At 37.1% G+C, this 19,962-nt stretch overlaps 1 protein-coding gene across 3 annotated transcripts in view; it reads right to left on the bottom strand.

The window, feature by feature from the left end:
- Window positions 1-2,817: 2,817 nt before the first annotated feature.
- Window positions 2,818-19,962, bottom strand: part of Sh2d1a (SH2 domain containing 1A) — a 29,470-nt gene continuing 12,325 nt past the window's right edge. For 2 of the 3 annotated variants that reach the window (XM_077107671.1, XM_077107672.1), the window contains exons 2-4: window positions 8,342-8,405; window positions 3,790-3,931; window positions 2,818-2,898 (exon numbers count right to left, since the gene is read on the bottom strand). In XM_077107671.1, coding sequence (XP_076963786.1) covers window positions 2,861-2,898; window positions 3,790-3,931; window positions 8,342-8,405 — 244 coding nt within the window. In that variant the 3' untranslated portion in view covers window positions 2,818-2,860. The remainder of the gene's footprint in view (window positions 2,899-3,789; window positions 3,932-8,341; window positions 8,406-19,962) is intronic. The other variant, XM_077107673.1, reaches the window with a different exon arrangement.

The raw sequence follows: 19,962 nt of genomic DNA, 5'->3' as shown, positions 1-19,962 counted from the left end.
AAGAAACAAACAAAAAAAAAAACCCTGCTGAGTATGAAGGGACATGCCCATAATCACAGAGGCTTGGGAGGTTAAGGCAAGAGGATAGCAAGTTCCAGCCTCAGCAATTAACAAGGAAGCACTAAGCAACTCATTGAAACCCTATCTCTAATGAAATACAAAAAAAAAAAGGCTAAAAAACAAACCAAATAACCCAATGATAAGAATTCAACCTTTTACTACAAGTTTAGCCAGTGATCCCAAATTATAAAAAAGTTCAAAGTAGATAGTTTAACTTCATTCTTAGCTGCAAACAGTAAAACAATGGTATCCCATTTACTGTAAGGGCAAACACAGATGGGAAAGTTGAATTTATGATACCATCACAGGAAAACTAGGCATCCTGCAACCTTGAAATGCTCAAGGGCAAATCTGTGTTTTATTATCAATAGACTTTAGATTCTGAGCTCAATAAAGTAAATCAAATAAAACATGAGCTGATGTCAAAATATTCTTAATAGATTTGAAAACACTTCTCACATTTTAAAATTTTCTATCCATTCTATCACAAAGAATACATTAAATCCAGCACTTTATTTATACCAGAGGACTTGATCAGAGATATTCTCTGTAGACTTATTCTACCTATGCACTGCCACAAGTTTCCCTGCCTGTAACAAACAATTACCTAAGCTTGTCTCCCAGCTGACCTTATCTCTTAAGAACAAATTTTAGAGGAAATAAACTAGTATTTGATAAGCTGTCATATTCCTTGTGGGCTTGCTGACACTTTTTTTTTTCTAAAGAGAGGTGTATGCTTGGAACTAGATCTGCATTTTTCTACCTCAACTCAGCATCTTACCAGTTCATGTTAACATAGCAATATTTTAGATACAGCAAGAATATGACCTTTCTGTATAGGTGCAGCCTATTACATACTGAGAAATAATAATGATGCTCATGTTGGTAATGAAAAAGTAAAAAAAAAAAACAACTTGATGAATAAAAGATCAAGCAAAGATGATAGGATAGGTTCATCAACTGGAAAGTTTGACAATAGTAAAAAAGATTTTATCTTTTCCAGGGAATCAGTCCAGTAAGATAAGTAAGGTAGCCTACATGAGTGCTTTATTTAGTTTATTAATTAGCATCTGTCTCTGAATATTTTTAAGGGAATATTTTAAGACAAATTAGGTAAATAAAGCATTTGAATACTTTTGATTTTACATTAGAATGTAAAAAAAAACCCTAATAATTCCAAAAAACTTTTTCCAAAATAGACCCTCATAAAAGCAAACATCATTCATATATTTAAAATTATTCCAGAATTAACAAGTTAGAAAAAGTAAAAAAAAAATGGTTACATGTATTAAATATTTAAATGCAAGCTACAAATATTTACAGTTTATTTAATCATATAAATTTTATTTTAAAAGTAGGTTTTCTGAATTCCTTTACAAGTTAAAGCAAGGCTCTTCAAGAAATGATGAACTGCCACCATGCATTCCTACAGCCATACTCCACCTTTGCATTCTCATAACATTCATGTTAAATGCTCAGAAATCAGATCTAACCAGCACACAAAGAGTAGCTCTCTAAGCAGTTCATTAATTATTAACCAAGCTCATAACATTCATGCATAACCCAGAATTCCAATATATTAGTTTACAATGAAACAGCCTTTTCCTATGGACCGTGGACCAAAGTATTTGTGGTGATTCATTCTGACTCTAAAGACAGGTCTACCTACACACTGAGAACCTCACTTAAGTATGTAGGGACTTTTACTGTGGTTGTTTTCTTGTCATTTTTAATTTCCTTTATTGTCTTTTATTATATTGTCTTCTTATCCAGTGAACTTTGTGAAGGTAGGGAACAAATGTTTTTACTACTCTACCCCCAGTGCACTATTATGTTTGTTAAGTGAGTGAATTCTGGGAGCCCTGAAGCAACATGGCATATAATCAATCACAAAAATATTGAATAGATAAATGTGAGAAGAAAATACTGCATACAAGTTTGACTCTCACTCAGGTTTCAATCACTTAGAATTGTTAAAAATTAACATGTCATAAGCTTTCCGACGGTTTGTAAGGGTTACCTAATAGGGAGACTGCTCACAAATCAATCATGAGCCACAGCTACTGAAGAGTTCCTTCAAATGAGTCTTTATGTGTAGTAGGGAGACAGAAAAAAATGAAAATAAAAATATGGTTCATCAGATTTCAAATATAATTTCAAAACCTATAGCATCAAATAACAATAAACATGTAAGGCATAAGATTTTAAATTCCAGAATGGTCTGTGAAATTTACTACCCAACATCAGAACATGGCAAAAGGTTTCTTTGAGATTTAAACAAAATTCTTTACTCTTTAGTACTTATTTTAGCACACTTCTTCATAACTCCCAAAAGAGCCTATGACAGCATAGTGAGTGAAGAACTGCTTGGGACAAAGACAAGGAACACCAACCACCTTTCCACCATACAATCAAGCAAGAATTCAAAAATAGGTAACTATCAAATAACATTTCACTAAAATGGTGACTTTTATAAAAAAAGAGGATTATTTTTATTTATACTTGGCAAGAACTGACATTAATCTATAAAGTATTAATTATGCTTTAAATTGTCTCCTATTTGTAAATATAATAACTAAAAATAACCTAAGGAATTATTTTTTCCCAATCCTCATTTCAAAACTCCTCATTATCTACAATATCCATTTCAACTTTAACATCAGACTACATACTTCCAGTACAGGACTATGATGATGTTAGAAATGCATTTATAGCTCACTGAACTATATTATCTACAATATACAAGACTTAGCATATACTTAAATTATTGAAAATAAAGTACAAGGTGTATTATTTTTCTTCATGGTGCTTTCAGGCAGACATCAGAATCTCTTCTCCCTAATGAAAAAGAATAACAAAAATCAAGAAAAGATCGACTTACAAAGGATTACGATTACAGGTTAAGTTGTAAAATTTCCAACAGCCTGAAATTCACAATGATGCAGTGCATTGATAGACTTCAAGAAACTATTACTTAAAACTGAGTTATAAAGCCTGGCATATTGGGCAGAAAAGAACAATTAGCCAATTTGTGGCAGTGGAACAAAAACGTTTAGCAATTGAATTTCATTTGCGGTAGTAAAATATAATTCATTCAAGCACCACCAATTCAGAAATCAAAATCACGTGGACTAGGCTAACATTAGCCTTTATATTCCTAAACAAACAAAAAAAAAAAAAAAAAACTAGTTTACCAGGCAAAGGTAAAGGACAGCCCAGGAGTTCTCTGAATTATCTCATCTTTCAATCATTTATGTCTGGATTAGCAAAGTGAAATGGTACTTATATAGCTACAAAAGGGAACTGCTTCTCAGTCTTTTGGCTTAGATCAAGTGTATATCTATATTTTAAAAAGACTGAAAGCACAAGATGGGACAAAGGAGATTAAAATGTCATATCACCTCAGGGCTGGGAATATAGTGCAGTGGTCAAGTGCTTGCCTGGTATATACAAGGCCCTAGGTTCAATCCCCAATACTGCAAAAAATAAAATATAAAGAAGTTGTGACTTCGTGGAATTTTTTATATTTTTGCAGTTTTATGACAAGCTTATAGTATAGCAGACTGAAATTATGGCACATAAATAGTCACCTCTCTTTCTTGATTTGCTGGCTGTATCTAGTCATTATATTTTTCTTACAGAACTTGCAATTGATTATATGCTTATGAATAGGCTGATTCCTTAACACTCAGCTTCCAAACCCTGTCAAAAATCAACAACGAACCATACCTGTAGGACCTTGTGTGCTTCTAACAGAGGACTTCTCAACTGGATACTGCAGAGGTATTATGATGCCTTGATCTGGCTTCTGAAATGCTGAAATGAGATTTTTTATTTTCCGGAAAAATCTTTTATGTACCCCAGGTGCTGTCTGGAAAATAAAAGGCCAAGCAAATTATTTACCTACCTCATAATACTACAAAAAGACCTACAAAATGTGGGAGGGATGCTTAGAGAAGTAACATTTGTATAACTTCTCCAAATATTTGAAAACATAAGGAAGAAAAAACAACATCCCAGAAGAGCTTACTTTGGTTGGCTGAATTTTGCCTGCAAGAAGAGCTAATGAGCTGTCATTTCAGTTCTCCCAAGGGTGGTATTAGTTTGTACAAGCTCTTGTTCATTGCCCTGCCCTTCCTGCCTGCTACCCATCATACATCCTGAACCTCTAAGGGTATACAGGCCATTACCCACAATGAATTTAGCAACAGAGGGATGCAGTTAAACATAGAAAAAGCACAGATCCTACAGGTCATTAATAAAAAGACTGAGGAACCCAAAAACAACCAACAATCCCTCCTCCCTGACATCATTTCACAATACAAAATACTACACAGGAAATTAAAAATTGACTGTTAGGAAATACACAATGCATGGCTAGTTAGTCCTCATCTCTTTCACCTTCTGTGTCCTGCTTCATCCCTCACATTAAATTTTTCTTCTTTGGGAAATTTCCCTATCCTCCTCCAAATTTCTCTCTCCATCAGCATTGCATTGTGACAAGATTTTCCCTGTGACATGAAAATGAAAAGCTATATAAGGTCACCTTTATTAATTTGTTTTTAAGGAGATCATTATTTGCAGGTGACTATTAAAATGTTTTGCTTCCCTAACATCAGTTCCCTTGCAAAGACACTGCCTGAATTCAATAACAATTTCCCACAGAAGTTTATGAGCCAAGCTTTAGGCATCAGCTCAAAACTGTCATTTTATATAAAATAAATTAGTATTGCTTGAGCAATTGAACAATGACTAGTTTTTTTTTCTTTTAGAAAGTTACTTTTCAGCTATTCTATATGGAAATTTTTTGAGGTGGAAGCTGCTTGTTTTTTAACATTTAATGAGAAAACATGAAGATTGGCATGCAGACTTCTATCAAATAGACAATATGCTAGAAATAACTAGACTGTCCATGCTAACTCTTGGTCATTTTCTACATTGGGGTAAGTAATTTTCCATCGAAAACACTGCAAAAGTTCTTTTAGCTCTCAATTAATGGCCATTCATATACTTCTAGTGATGTAGAACAGTCTCCCACCCAGCTCAATCTCTGTGTTCCAGACACCTTCCTAAGACTCTATTGAGACTTCATCCAAAACAGCATGGTTCTAATAAAGTCAGGGTCACCACCAAGAGGAGAAACTATACCCTCCCCTCTGTGGAAAGACTTCAAACCACACATCTTTTTAACTATTCCTGTGGCTCATAAAACCATTTATCAACAGAAGCATCATTTTTCTGGGTACTGATTATCCATGCCGACAGAGAAGAATGACAGCACTGGATGTGTAGAAATAATTTCAATTTGGAATGTAATATTTCCTTAGCACATGCTTGACCTAATTTATAGTGTTTTGTTTACATGAATAAGTAAAATTATTTAGTATCTACTGATCTTGTGATCAAAAAGGCCCAGAAAAGCACAAAGGAACTAAAGTTGGCAGGGAGAGGTCAGTACATTCTTTACAAATGTACTGCTGACAATTCACATTTTAAGAAATGATAGTTAACTATATGTAGAATTTTCTAAATTAATAATTCAGCAAAATTTTACCCTGAGTCACAGGAGCTAAGTTAATAGCTTAAAGGTCAACTTAAAATGAAAAATACACATAATATTTGTCTTTTGTAATTAATTGGATCCAAGGTTCAATTTCATCCCACTCCTTAAAACAAATCTCAGACTTGCCTAGATTTCTAGTATAATCTTTTCACAAAAGATGGAGTATTACTGCCATGATTTTTTCTTGCATTGTGGCAAACTAAAATGTTATTCCAAAAAGCAGTATAAATATCTATCATTTACCCAATTTTGAAAATACATTTACCACAAGAATAGTACCACTGACAACTCTCATCCTGTCACTGAACTCAGCTGTTATTCAAATCTGTACATTTCCCATACTGTCACCTCTTAGCTATCCATGGAAACATGTTTTGGATCACAGCTGGTCTTCAATATGCTCTAGAAAATTTTTCTAGTCAGGTGATATGAGATCCAAGAATACATACTAGTTTAATATTCACCTTAGAAAAACATAACTAAGAAGGTAAATTCAGCAGACAGAAAAAATGCAATATGTATTTCAAAAATTAAACAATTTTGAACTGTTTTGTATTGAGAGATAATCCATGCCAATCTTCTGCTCTCTTGGCGCAGATAATTGCAATATCATTATATAAACAGGGTCAGATTAAACAGAAGGAAGAGGGGGCATTTATGTTCAATAAGCCCTCTCTTTAACTTGGTCACAAGGGTGTAACAATCTGCATATGATGCTATGTTTGAAATGGAGGAAAACACGTTTAAAAACAAGGTTGTTAAACTCTAAGAATCTGAGATCCCATTCATAGAAAATATTTTTCAGCAACAAAGGATACTTCCCTAGATACAAGAACTATTTCTGGTCACACACACACACACATTTGTAACTATCCTTCATGATAAATGAAGTTTATTTTCTTATTTAATATCTCTTCAATGATACAGAGTATTTTAAAAAATAAGCAGGACCAGTTTTTATTAGAAATGATATTGCTTTTCCTTTAGTTAGTATTATAGTATTAATTATCCTGGTATAAAGTAATAATGTGTTTGAAAACTTGCCCTAATACATCTAAGTAGTTCAAAATGTTTGTACTCTGTAATTAGCACTTTCAAGTTTACTGATGAATTTGTAAAGCTTCGAGCTTTTAATTTTTTAAATGTATACTTTAGAGTTTCCTAAATGCATAAACTAAGTTTTTAATAAATGTTGATATTAGCATTTAGGTTTCCAAAATTTCATAATAAATTTTCATTATATTTTATTATATATGTTATGTATAAACTGCATTTATGCTTTCATTATAAAGATGGACAGCTGTAAGGAGAACCCATAGAAAGCATATGTAGTTGAAAGTTTCAGTAGAGGCCTCAATGATTGATAAGAAGTGATATACCATACAACTCTAGTCCATGGAAATGGATTTCACTCTATAGGCCTTTCTTAGAATGGTACAGTGAGTTTCAAACATTTTCAAAGTCACAAGAACCCTTTGTTGTAAAGAACTATTACTCTGATCCCTAGATCATAAGTAAAATAAAAAGGGAACTGCTCAGATTGAAGCCAAGGTGTAGATACTGAGAAATATACCCACTTACCTCCTCCTCTCCTGCACCACCCCCCACCTGCTGCAGGAAGCCCCAGTGTTCCAGACAGAAGAACACTAGGATTTTGCAGAGCATATCATAAAAACACAGCAATGTTTCCTCTCCTCTGTTCCAACTCTCCATAGGCTTCCAATCATGGCTCAGCTGGGCCTGCTGCCTCCTCATACACAGCGGCATTGACTACCCTAATACTTAGAAATTCTCTGTTCTTTGAACTCCTATTCTAGATAACACAGCACTGGACTATGTACAATCACTTTGTTCAACAATTTTCAAGAGTTCACATTTTTACTAGGTGCCAGGCCCTATAACTAAAAGATTCTTTTCATGCATTATCTCAATTGGTCCTCAAAATGAGCCCTGTGAGTAAAGAACTATTTTCAGACTCATTTTACAAATGAAGAAACTGGTTCACAGTCTCAGGCCTATTGGGGAAGAACAGGGACCAGACCTGAAACCTGCATGCACTTGACAATGAAGCCCACTACTGTTTAATTTCATGTTATGTCTCTGAAGGATTTTATAAACTCCTAGAAAACAGTAATTATGTTTTTTTAAATTCCCAACAGCACCAAACTTCTATTGGGGCCATTTAGAAAATATATCTGATTTAATCATCCTCCCCCACTTTTTGTGTACCAGGGATTGAACCCAGTGGCACTTACCCACAGAACTGCATCCCTAGTCATTTGATTTATTTATTTTTCAATTTTTAATTTTGAGACAGGGCTAGGTTGCGTAGGCTGATTTTGAACTTGAGATCCTCCAGTCTCAGCCTACTGAATTGCTGGGATTACAGGCGTGCCCTACTGCGTCCAGCTATTTTATTGGATTTTATAGGCTTTCTGAAACTTCATTTATGCACAAAAAGTTTGACATAATCTTTCAACTTTTTTATCTTTCCCCAAAGTTAGACCACTCCACACAATGGTGGCTGAACAGGACTGGGACCAAAATTCTCTAAAAATTACTTAATAAGCCATGAAAATTTTTTGATACGAGCTTTAGTGATTTAAATTGATGAATACTTTGATAATGTTTAATGTGACTTCTCATTTATAAAGCCAACCTAAATATCAAACACCTCCCTGATACCCACAGAAGCAAAAATAAATAAAAGAGCTATACCTCAGCACTCCAAGAACCTGTTTCTGTCTGGGACACTCGGTATGTATAAATGTAACCTTGATACCTGTGAAAGAATAAATTTTCATTACTAAAAATTCCAAAAGAGCAATGGATGTTCTAAATTTGAGTTTACTGTTACATATAAATGTTATTTATACTAGGATGCACAAGTATGGTGTGATTGCATTCGTAGGAAGCAAAGGCCAGCGAATCTTTTTATCTGCCTAGGCGCAGCTCACAGAGAGCCCTCCTTATCTTTTCATGTTTTTTAAAAGTGGGAATTCACATACTGAGGATTTTTCTAGTGGAAAGACTGCTTAGATGGAAATATACTAGGCACCTATTGTCATTGATAAAAATAATGAATTATTAAATAGTTCTAACAAATGATAGGCTTATTATTTTTACACAGCGGGCCATAAGGTGAAAAATTTTCACTAGGATAAGGACCCCGAGGCCCACTTAAGTTAATAGTAATATTGATATTCTTAATTATGATATTACCATCATATAATATTATAATTATATAATTATGTAAGAATATAACCCTTCTTATGATATTGCAATTATTTCTAATATAGAGTAACAATATTACTTTATTACTCCATAACATATTATAATATAGTAGTAATAGTAATTGGAATTTTAAGAGAATCCTGTACTGTGGAATATTATTCAGCCTTAACAAAGAATGAAACTGTTGTTTGCAGCAAATGGATAGAACTGGAGGACATTACATTAACTGAAATAAGTGAGGCACAGAATGATAAACATCACACATTCTCACTTACATGTGGAAGCAAAAAAAAGTTGATTTCAAAGAAGTACAGAATAGAATAGTGGTTACCAGACACTGGGAAGGGTGTGGAGGAGGGAAAGAGGTGAAGAAGATAGATAATTAGTACAAGGGTGCCATTGGATAGAAAGAATTAATTCTAACATTCTATAGCATGGCAGGATAACCATGGTTATTTCAAAATAGCTAGTAGAGATGGTTTCAAATATTCTCAACATAAGAAATGAAAAATGTATGAGGTGATGGATGTGCCAGTTACCCTGATCTGATCATTACACGTAATGTATACATATACTAAAATCTCACTGTATCCCATAAATATGGACAATTATTTTGATTCAAATAAAATAAAAATTGTCAATGAGAAAAAAGGAATGCTGCTAATGTACTTAAAAAAGCTTGTCATTTGAAATACGGTAAACAGTCTCCTCCATTATTTAGTTTACATACATTTTGCATATCTGTACAACCAATTTCTACTATATGCCAAGATTTTTACATGTTGCATTAGTCTCCTCAGCTACCATAAAATACCATAGACTGGATGGCTTAAGCAATGTAAATGTATTTCTCATAGTTTTGGAGGTTAGAAGACCAGGATCAAGTTACCACCAAGAAAGGTTTTCATACTGAGGTCTTGTTTCTTGACTTGTTGACAGTTGACTTCTGCCTGTGTGCTCACATGGTCTTTCCTTAGTGCATGAGTACAGGGAAAGAGAGTAAGATGTCTCTCTCTTCCTCTTATTACAGGGCCACCAATCCTATCAGACTAGGACCCTACTCTTATGACTACATTTAACCTAATTACCTTCTAGAGAGCCTATCTCCAATTACAGTCACATTGAGGGGAACTGATTGAAACATATTTTAGGGACACACAATTAGTCCATAGAATTTCATCCCTAGCCCCTCAAAAATACATGAAAAATACATTCATTCCATCCCAAAACCTGAAAAGCCTTAATGCATTCCAGCATCAACTCTAAAGTCTGCAACCCAAAGTTTCATCTAAATATCATCTAATCATATATGGATGAGATTCAAGGTACCATTCACCTCAAGGCAAAATTTCTCTTCTATGAAACCAGACAAGTTACATGTTTCCAAAATACATTGGTAGGATAGATATTTCCATTCCAATAGATGGAAACTGGAATCAAGGGTAACAGGTATCAAGCAAGTCCAAAATATAGCAAGACAATTTCCACTAGAAATTAAGGTTACTGAATAATCTTTAGTTCAACATTCTGCCCTTCAAGCCCCCAGGGATAGCAGACTCACCATCACATCTCTGTGGAGGAGCCCCTGCCCTCTTTTGTTGGAGAGTTAGCCCTGTCCATACAGCTGTTTTGTCCTCAGTACTGCCCTTTGGCACAACAACCTTGACCCTTAGGCCTGTGTGCCGCAGTCTGGCTGGGCACAATTCAGGAGCCACTTGTCAAAAGAAACTAACTATTTTTAGAACCACACAAGCCAAAGAAAACAGCTCCTCAGGAAAAAACCCTCAGAGCCCAACTGCAACCACCGGCTTCCCACCAGCCACACACCCCAACCCAGCCTCTTCCTCCCACAATCTTCCTGCTCTTGAGGCCAATTGGCTGGGTCGCATGGGCGGAGCCAAAAAAGTCCCCCAATGAGCAGCTCCGTGGTCTGAAAGGGCAGGGAAACAGCCCAATGAGCATCACCACAGAGGAGCCAATCAGCTAGATGTTGCTGGGGCCGCTGTGAGCCAATCATCAGCTGGCAGTCTGAAAGTTTGCTGGGGCCCCTTCAGCTCATCAGCTGGCAGTCTGAAAGTTTGCTGGGGCCCCTTCGGCTGTGGCTCTCAACATCTCCCCCTCTCTGTTTAAACAACAAGCATGTGGCTTAGGGACCGTGCCTGCCTTAGGTTGTCCAATAGTACATATGGTTCTTACCCGTTATCGGATGAGCTGACCTCAAGGCGTCAGCCTCCTGTCTTAGGTTGGTACCATAGTAATTGGATCTTACCCGTCATTGACTACCAGTCCAGTATACAGCCACACCTGTGTAGAGGTCTTCGTACCAGCGGGGGGGTGAGGTTCTTTGCCTCACCTCTGTTGGCCCCCAAATTTTAGCTGAACGATCATGACAAACAGAAGGGAGGAAGATACACCAAGCCAGCTGACGGCTCCTTTTGGAAAAATTGTACCACCGATGACACCATCAGCATAAATACCCCAACACTACCAGAAATCGCTGAACCAACAGAATTCACAATGCATACAAGTGAGTTCACAATGCATATAAGTGATACATGGTCCAGGCAAGTTCTGCAAGCAGTTCAGTGATGGCTATTGCAGAAGCTGTAGATTGGTTTTATCTTTGTCTTCATGCACTGGGATGAAGATAGGAATTCTGGCAATAATGGCTAAAGAAAAATTATATAACATTATATAACATTCCAGAAGGCACTAAAAGAAAACAATTTTCTTAACAATTTACATTGTCTTCACTGAAGATAGGAATTCTGGCAATAATGGCTAAAGAAAAAATTATGTAACATTCCAGAAGGCACTAAAAGAAAACAATTTTCTTAACAATTTACATTGTCTTCACCGGCACTGGGATGAAGATAGGAATTTTGGCAATATTGGCTAAAGAAAAAATTATGTAACGTTCCAGAAGGCATTAAAAGAAAACAATTTTCTTAACAATTTACATTGTCTTTAAGAGAATTATTAAATATAATGAAAAGGAAAGGTGAAAGTAAACAAACAGATCTGTTAACCTCCTTTTTTGTTCACAATTTAAAACAATCTTCAACAGCTGTTACCCAATTTAAATTAAACCATTTAAATCACGTGAATAAAAAAAAATTATTTGGATCCATTTTTTCATGAGCGCTCATCATATATGACATATGGACATACGTACATTCAAACACAAAACACAGGTGTGCACACATAATACATACGACACATAACATAATAGTAAAGGCCTTATAACTTTTTACAGGTGAAATCTCCATTGCAATGTTTAAAAACTCTATAGTCAAAAAATAGAACTGATCAGCAAAACATTAACCTAGGTCTGTATGAGCTCAAAAAAAAAACAAATATGGGAAAGGGCAATAATAAAATAGATATTGAAAAAAGCATTCTGGTTCTGTCGCAGATGTAAGAATAACCAAACTGGAGTTCTGGATATCACATCTTCTTTTTGGTCTGTAGAAATCGCTTTAGTTAATCTGTCTGGAATCCAAATCAGCTGCTGTTCTCCCTGTGAAACACATAAACAGACCCCCGATTCCAGGCAATCATTGGGTCAGGACCTTAGTTAATCTCTCTGGAATCCAAATCGGCTGCTGTTCTCCCTGTGGAAACACACAAACAGACCCCCAACTCCAGACAATTACTGGGTCAGGACCTTTCCATTGTCCTGTTAGAATATCCTTCCAAAGTACCTTGGGTTTATGTACATTTTTCGGACACATATGCCTTTCCGCAGCACTAAGCCCTGATGAATCCAAATTTAAAAAGTTTAGAGTAAAAAGGGTTATTTTAAGATTATCTTTGGGGAATATATACCCCTTCCCAATTCCTTCTTTTTGCTTTAATAAGCACATTTTAATAGTTTGATGAGCTCTTTCAACTATGCCTTGTCCCTGTGGATTGTATGGGATTCCTGTTATATGAGTAATGCCAAATGATGAGCAAAATTGTTTAAAAGAGGTTGAAGTATAACCAGGGGCATTATCTGTTTTTAACTGTTTTGGAACGCCCACAGTGGCAAAATTTTGTAAGCAATGAGCTATAACATCTTTAGTTTTTTCTCCGGCATGAAGGGAGCCCATCAAAAATCCAGAAGAAGTATCCACTGTAACATGCAAATATTTCAATTTTCCAAATTCTGGCAAGTGTGTGACGTCCATCTGCCAAATATGGTTAGGTATCAGTCCTCTAGGATTGACTCCAAGATTAACTTGTGGTAAAAAGGTCACACAATTTTGACATTGTTTTATTATTTGTCTAGCTTGTTCCTTAGTTATTTTAAAACGCTTTTGTAAAGTATTAGCATTGACATGGAACCTTTTATGAAAATTTGTAGCTTCTTCTAGTGTAGAGAAAATATGTATGTCATGTATAGTTTTATCTGCTAAATCATTGCCCAAACTAAGGGCTCCAGGCAATCCTGTATGTGCCCTGATATGTCCTATAAAGAATGGATCTTTTCTGTCCCAGATTAGACTTTGTATAGTGGAAAGCAAAAAGAAAACAGTAGAGGAAGGGGAAATCCTACTAGCGTCTTCAAGGGATACTATAGCATTAACTATATACTGACTATCGGAAAATAAATTAAATACCGAATCTTTAAACATCACAAAAGCTTGTAATACTGAATTAAGCTCTACCTTTTGAGCTGATTGTTTGGGTACTAAAAATGTAAAAGTTTGATCAGGTGTAACTATTGCTGCTGTACCATTATTAGATCCATCAGTGAATATATTTGGAGCATTCCCGATAGGTGTTTTTCTTGTCATTTTTGGAAAAATTTCAGGATGTGATGACCAAAAAGACAATAAAGGATTAGATGGTAAGTGGTTATCAAATGAAACATTGGATTTGCACATGATTATTGCCCAAGTATTTAACTCATTAGCTAACTCATCAATTTGATTCATAGTATATGGAGTAATAATTTTATTGGGAGAAATTCCAAACACTCCCTTTGCTGTTTTTATTCCTTTGAGTATTAATTGTCCTACAGCCTCAGGATACCTAGTAAGAATAGTGTTAGGAGAATAAGATAAATGTATCCATAATAATGGACCTTCTTGCCAAAATACTCCTGTAGGAATATTTTTTGTTGGTAGTACAATAAATAATAAAGGCAAACTTATATCAATTCTGTCCAAATGCATATTTTCCATATATGTTTCAATGATTTTTAATGCCTTTCTTGCTTCAGGCGTTAACATTCGGGGTGAATTTGGATCTGATGGACCTTTTAGGATATCAAATAAAGGTCCCAACTCTCCTGTTGGTATGCCTAGATAAGGCCTTATCCAATTTATGTCTCCTAATAACTTTTGAAAGTCATTAAGTGATTTGAGTTGATCTACTCGTATTTGAATTTTTGGTGGACGGACCATGGTTGAGGATAAAAGAACTCCTAAATAATTAATTGGAAAATTTAATTGTACTTTATCTATTGCTATCCCTAGATTATAACCTTTTAATAAATTTGTAAGTGTGGCATAACAGTCTAGCAATGTGTTTTTAGCTTTGTGTGCTAATAATACATCATCCATATAGTGAAATATTTGTAGTTCAGGATTTTGATTTCTAAGTGGCTGGATTGCTTTGTTAACATAAATTTGACACATAGTTGGGCTGTTAGCCATCCCTTGAGGGAGTACTTTCCATTCATATCTCTGATCAGGACCTTCATGATTCAGTGCAGGGATAGTAAATGCAAAATGTGGACTATCCTCAGGATGAATTGGAATTGAAAAAAAAAAACAATCTTTAATATCTATAACTAAAACATACCAAGTTTTTGGCAAAGCAGACAATTGAGGAATCCCCGATTGAGCAGGTCCCATAATAACCATCTCATTATTAATGGCTCTTAAATCTTGCAATAATCTCCATTTACCAGATTTCTTTTTGATGACAAAAATGGGAGTATTATGGGGAGATACAGAAGGTTGTATATGTCCTTCCGCTAATTGTTGTTTGACCAGATCATGGACTGCTTTTATCTTTAGTCAGGGGCCACTGAGGAACCCATACTGGTCTTTCTGATTTCCAAGTAATTTTTATTGTCTCAGTGGCCCTTTCTGAAAATCCAACCCATGTCTGTCTCTTCCTTGATCTATTTGTATTGGTGCTGCTATACCTTGTTCTTGTTTTCCTAATCTTTTTCCTTTCCTAAAACCTTGTCTAGTCATAATAGTGGGTGCATTTTGGTTGATGTTATTTGTTAATGTCAAACCTAATTGATCTAGGACATCTCGTCCCCATAAATTTATAAGAAGATGATCCAATACATATGGCTGTATAGTTCCTTCACATCCTTCAGGATCCTTCCAATCTAATACCATTGCACTTCTATGGGGATTAGTCGCCACTCCTAGGCCTCGAAGTGTTTGAGTGGCTTGTTGTAATGGCCAATGTTTTGGCCATTCTTGACGAGAGATGATGCTAAGGTCTGCACCTGTATCCAGTAGCCCATTAAATTCATGTCCTTGAATATTTAGTTTTAGCATGGGGTGAGAATCTAAATTTAAAGACAGCATAGCCCAATCTACACCTGTGGAGCCTAATCCCTTGGAACCTCTTTCTACAGCACAACTGGAAAATTTATCATGTAGGCTTGGTATTATTAGTAACTGTGCTATTCTATCTCCTAGTGAAATTACTGATATACCCTTTGGAGAACTGGCTATAATTTTTATTTCACCTTCATAATCAGGATCAATTACCCCAGGACTTATCATAAGTCCTTTTAGAGTAGAAGAGCTGCGTCCTAATAATAAGCCTACTGTTCCTTTGGGAAGAGGTCCTTTTACCCCTGTGGGAATGATTTGAACTCCCATCTCTGGAGTTAGTACTGCTCTGGCGGAGGCACAGATGTCCAACCCTGCGCTCCCTCTGGTTTGTCTGATGAGGGATCTGATGGACAATGTGTCCTGGGCACTACCCTGATGGGGTTGCTGGGTTCCTCCAGTGCTCCGTATATTTGTGGTTTGGGGCCCCGGAGCATTGGGCCCCCTTGTCCATTTTTTTGGCAGTGGAGCCAGATGCCTTTCTCCACGATATCGTGGATAAACACTTGGTCCTTGTTCGTTTTTTGATAATGGAGTACCCTCTATGGTGGTTTGAGAACGGCATTCATTAGCCCAATGTCTCCCTCTACGGCATCATGGGCAAATACCCGGTATTCTACTCCTTTGATACCTAGTTTTGTTAAACCCTTCTCCTATGGGTCAATTCCTTTTAAAATGTCCTGTTTGTTCACAATTGTAGCATGTTCTTGGCTTGGCATCTAAAGCCTGTTTTACTGCAGCTGCCACAATTTGCCCTAGTTCATTAATGTCTCTGGCATCTAAAGCCTGTTTTACTGCAGTTGCCATGACTTGCTCTTGTTCATTAATGTCTCTACATAATTTAATATATGTGTTTAAATCTTCATGTTTCCATGGTCTAATGATATCTCTGCACCAACAATTCGCTTGGTCATAAGCCAGTTGTTTTATTAATGTCATTGCTTGTTCTATATTCCCAAAAACTCTGGTAGCTGTTTGAATAAGCCTATCTACAAATTCAGCGTAAGATTCATTAGCTCCTTGTATTATCTTAGATAATTGACCTTGTAAACCTCCATGTCCTTGTAAAGTCTTCCATGCCTTAACTGCATCTACAGCAATTTGTGAATATGTACCAGGATCATATGCAATTTGTTGTTGCTGATCCTCATAAGGTCCCTTTCCTAACAACATATCTAGATTTCTCTGAGGATAACCAGCTGCTGCATTTTGCCTAGCCGTCTCCTTGCAAAATTCCTCATTGGCAACCTTCCATAACAGGTATTGTCCTCCATTTAGCACAGCTTTACACACATTAGCCCAATCTGCTGGCATCATGTTCAAGTTGGTAATGGATTCGACCAAGCTTACAGTGAAGGGGGCTTGAGGACCATAGGTTGTTACAGCCTCTTTTAGCTGCTTCACTGTTTTGAAATTTAAAGTATGGTAAATTCGCTGCCCTCCTGCTTCAAATACAGGACATGATAATACTTGAGATCCTGTCTCAGGATCCCAACTATCAACTGCGGGGGTTGGGGGTCTCCCAGCATATGGAGGTGGCCTTGTCAGTTGGACACTTACGTCCTCTGGTGATAGCTCCTGTAGAGGTGGTGCTGTCGGTTGGACACTTAAGCCCTCTGGTGATAGAAAGGTGTTAGTAGCAGTCTCCCTTTGTAACTTTCCCCCTGATGGCTTTTTCTGCTTTACACTTTCTTTCTCTGTCTGACTACCTTGAGAGGCCTTCTCTTTTACTTGAATGTTTTCCTCTGTCTGACTAGCTCGAGAGACCTTCTTTTTAACTTGAATCTTTTCCTCTGTCTGACTAGCTCGAGAGACCTTCTCTTTTACTTGAATATTTCTACTGTAACTATAATACATCCCAAGAAGATAACGCCAAACAAAACTGAAACAGAGTGAAACAAAATTGGAACAACAGAAAATCATTATAGCCTTTCTATTCTCCTGAAATGTCCACCTGTCCTTTCTCCCTATCTGTTCCTCAGATGCGAGCGGTTTTTCTTCCATCTTACACATCTCCAGGGACAGGCAACTTAAAACAAAAGTGAAGCAAAACAAAAGAGGAAAATGGCTACCCATCCTCTCGCCCTGCCCTCAGGGGCGAGCAGTTTACTTACCCTCAGTCGCTCCCCGTGCGAGCCACCAAATGCCGCAGTCTGGCTGGGCACAATTCAGAAGCCACTTGTCAAAAGAAACTAACTTTATTTTTAGAACCACACACACCAAACAAAACAGCTCCTCAGGAAAAAACCCTCAGAGCCCAACTGCCACCACCGGCTTCCCACCAGCCACACACCCCAACCCAGCCTCTTCCTCCCACAATCTTCCTGCTCTTGAGGCCGATTGGCAGGGTTGCATGGGCGGAGCCAAAAAAGTCCCCCAATGAGCAGCTCCGTGGTCCGAAAGGGCAGGGAAACAGCCCAATGAGCATCACCGCAGAGGAGCCAATCAGCTAGATGTTGCTGGGGCCGCTGTGAGCCAATCATCAGCTGGCAGTCTGAAAGTTTGCTGGGGCCCCTTCAGCTCATCAGCTGGCAGTCTGAAAGTTTGCTGGGGCCCCTTCGGCTGTGGCTCTCAACACCTGTGCACTCTGGGTTTGTGGTGGGAATGACAGCCCTGGTGACTTCTGAATTGCCTTCATGGAATCCTTTCCTTTTCATGCAAGATAAAGCATGTTTGAAGCCAAATAAATCTACCCTGCTGTCTTGTTCCCTTTGCTACAAACTGTCAGTATCTCTGTTACTCAGTTCAAACTTATTCATGGATTCTGCTGAGATATATAGTTAATGTCATGGGTAATCTCCTTAAGGAGAGAGTACAGTCACACCCTTGATATTCTCTTTAGAACAATTTTCCTCCAGTTTTGCAATATAAGCTGAGAAGCTGGGCACAGTGGTGCACACTTGTAATCCCAGGTACTTGGGAGGCTGAGGCAGGAGGATCTTAAGTTTGAGGTCAGCCTCAGCAAGTTAGTGAGACCCTATCTCAAAAAATAAAAAGGGCTAGAGATGTGATCCAGTGGTTATAGGCCCCTGGCTTCACTCTCCAGAGGTCCTTAAGTATTTAATTTTTGGTTAACAATTTATTTCTCAACTCATCTCTCTTCTTTGGCAAGCTGAAGGAACCAAGTCACCCCTTAAAAACTTTGGTTAGGAATCTCAGTTCAGGGAGCTGGGGGTGTAGTTCAGTGGTAGAGCTCTTGCCTGGCATATTTGAGCCTTGGGTTTGTTTCCCAGCATGAAAGAAGGGAAGAAAGGAAGGAAGAAAGGAAGGAAAGGAAAGAGAGAGGGAGGCCTCAACTAAATATCCAATTTCTTTTCTCACAATTTTATTTTCCACAAAATACCAGAATACAGTTCAGTCACGTTCTTTCCAGTTTATAACAAAGACTATCATTCTTCCAGTTTCCAAATATATGTTCTTCAATTCTATTTAAGACCTCATCAGAATGAACTTTAGTTATACCAAAAATCTATACATGGTAATAGGCTTTTCTAGCATGCACCCAAAAATTCTTCCAGCCTCTAACCATTAACTAGTTCCAAAGCCACTTCCACATTTTTAGGTATATGTTACAGCAGCACCTTATTCCACAGTACCAACATCTGTGGTAGTAAGCTTGGATGCCATAACAAAATACCATAGACTAGGTGGCTTAAACAATTTCTTTCTTATAGTTGTAGAGGCTGGAAAGTCTACCATCAAGGTGCCAGCAAGGTAGGTTTCATTCTGAGGACACTTTCTTGGCTTGTAGGCAGTCGCTTTCTTGCAGTGTGCTCGTATGACCTCTTAGTGTGTGTGTTTCCCTCTTCTTATATCCTATCCTTATAAACTCATTTAATCTTTATTACCTCCTAGATTTTCTAACTCAAAATACAGGCAAATTGGCATAAGAATTTAAACATATGAATTTGGGAGAACACAAGTCCATAGTATTGCATTATCTCCTTTGGATCCCACAAAAATTCTATAAGCTTTATATTATGAAATTCATTTTAGAGATAAAGAAACTGAAATTTTGAAAAGTTAAGCAACTAAAGCCAGGGCAGAGATCAAGTAACAAAGATGGGACTTCAGTTGGGCGCAGCAGTGCATGCCTGTAATCCCAACAGCTCAGGAGGCTGAGGCAGGAAGTTCAAAGCCAGCCTCAGCAAAAGCAAGGTTCTAAGCAACTCAGTGAGACCCTGTCTCTAAATAAAATACAAAATAGGGCTGGAGATGTGGCTCAGTGGTCGAGTGGCCCTGAGTTCAATCCCCAGTACTCCAAAAAAAATGGGGCTTGAATCAGGTCCATTTGATTCTAGAACTTGGATTCTTGATCCCTCCTGCAACAGATAAAAATTTATTTTAGGATACATGGTAATGCTACTGAATTTGCCTAATGAATTTATTTTAAATTTTTAATATTTAAATTCATTTTAACTGGCAAATAAGAACATAAAATTCATGTGTATTGGGCTGGGGCTGTAGCTCAGTGGTAGAATGCTTGCCTAGCACGTGTGAGGCACTGGGTTCAGTCAACAACACCACATAAAA

Source organism: Callospermophilus lateralis, chromosome X (assembly GCF_048772815.1).
Source record: "Callospermophilus lateralis isolate mCalLat2 chromosome X, mCalLat2.hap1, whole genome shotgun sequence".
In the NCBI taxonomy this organism is placed as follows: domain Eukaryota; kingdom Metazoa; phylum Chordata; class Mammalia; order Rodentia; family Sciuridae; genus Callospermophilus; species Callospermophilus lateralis.
Note: the sequence above shows the minus strand (reverse complement) of the source record. Positions and strands in the feature narration are given on the sequence as shown.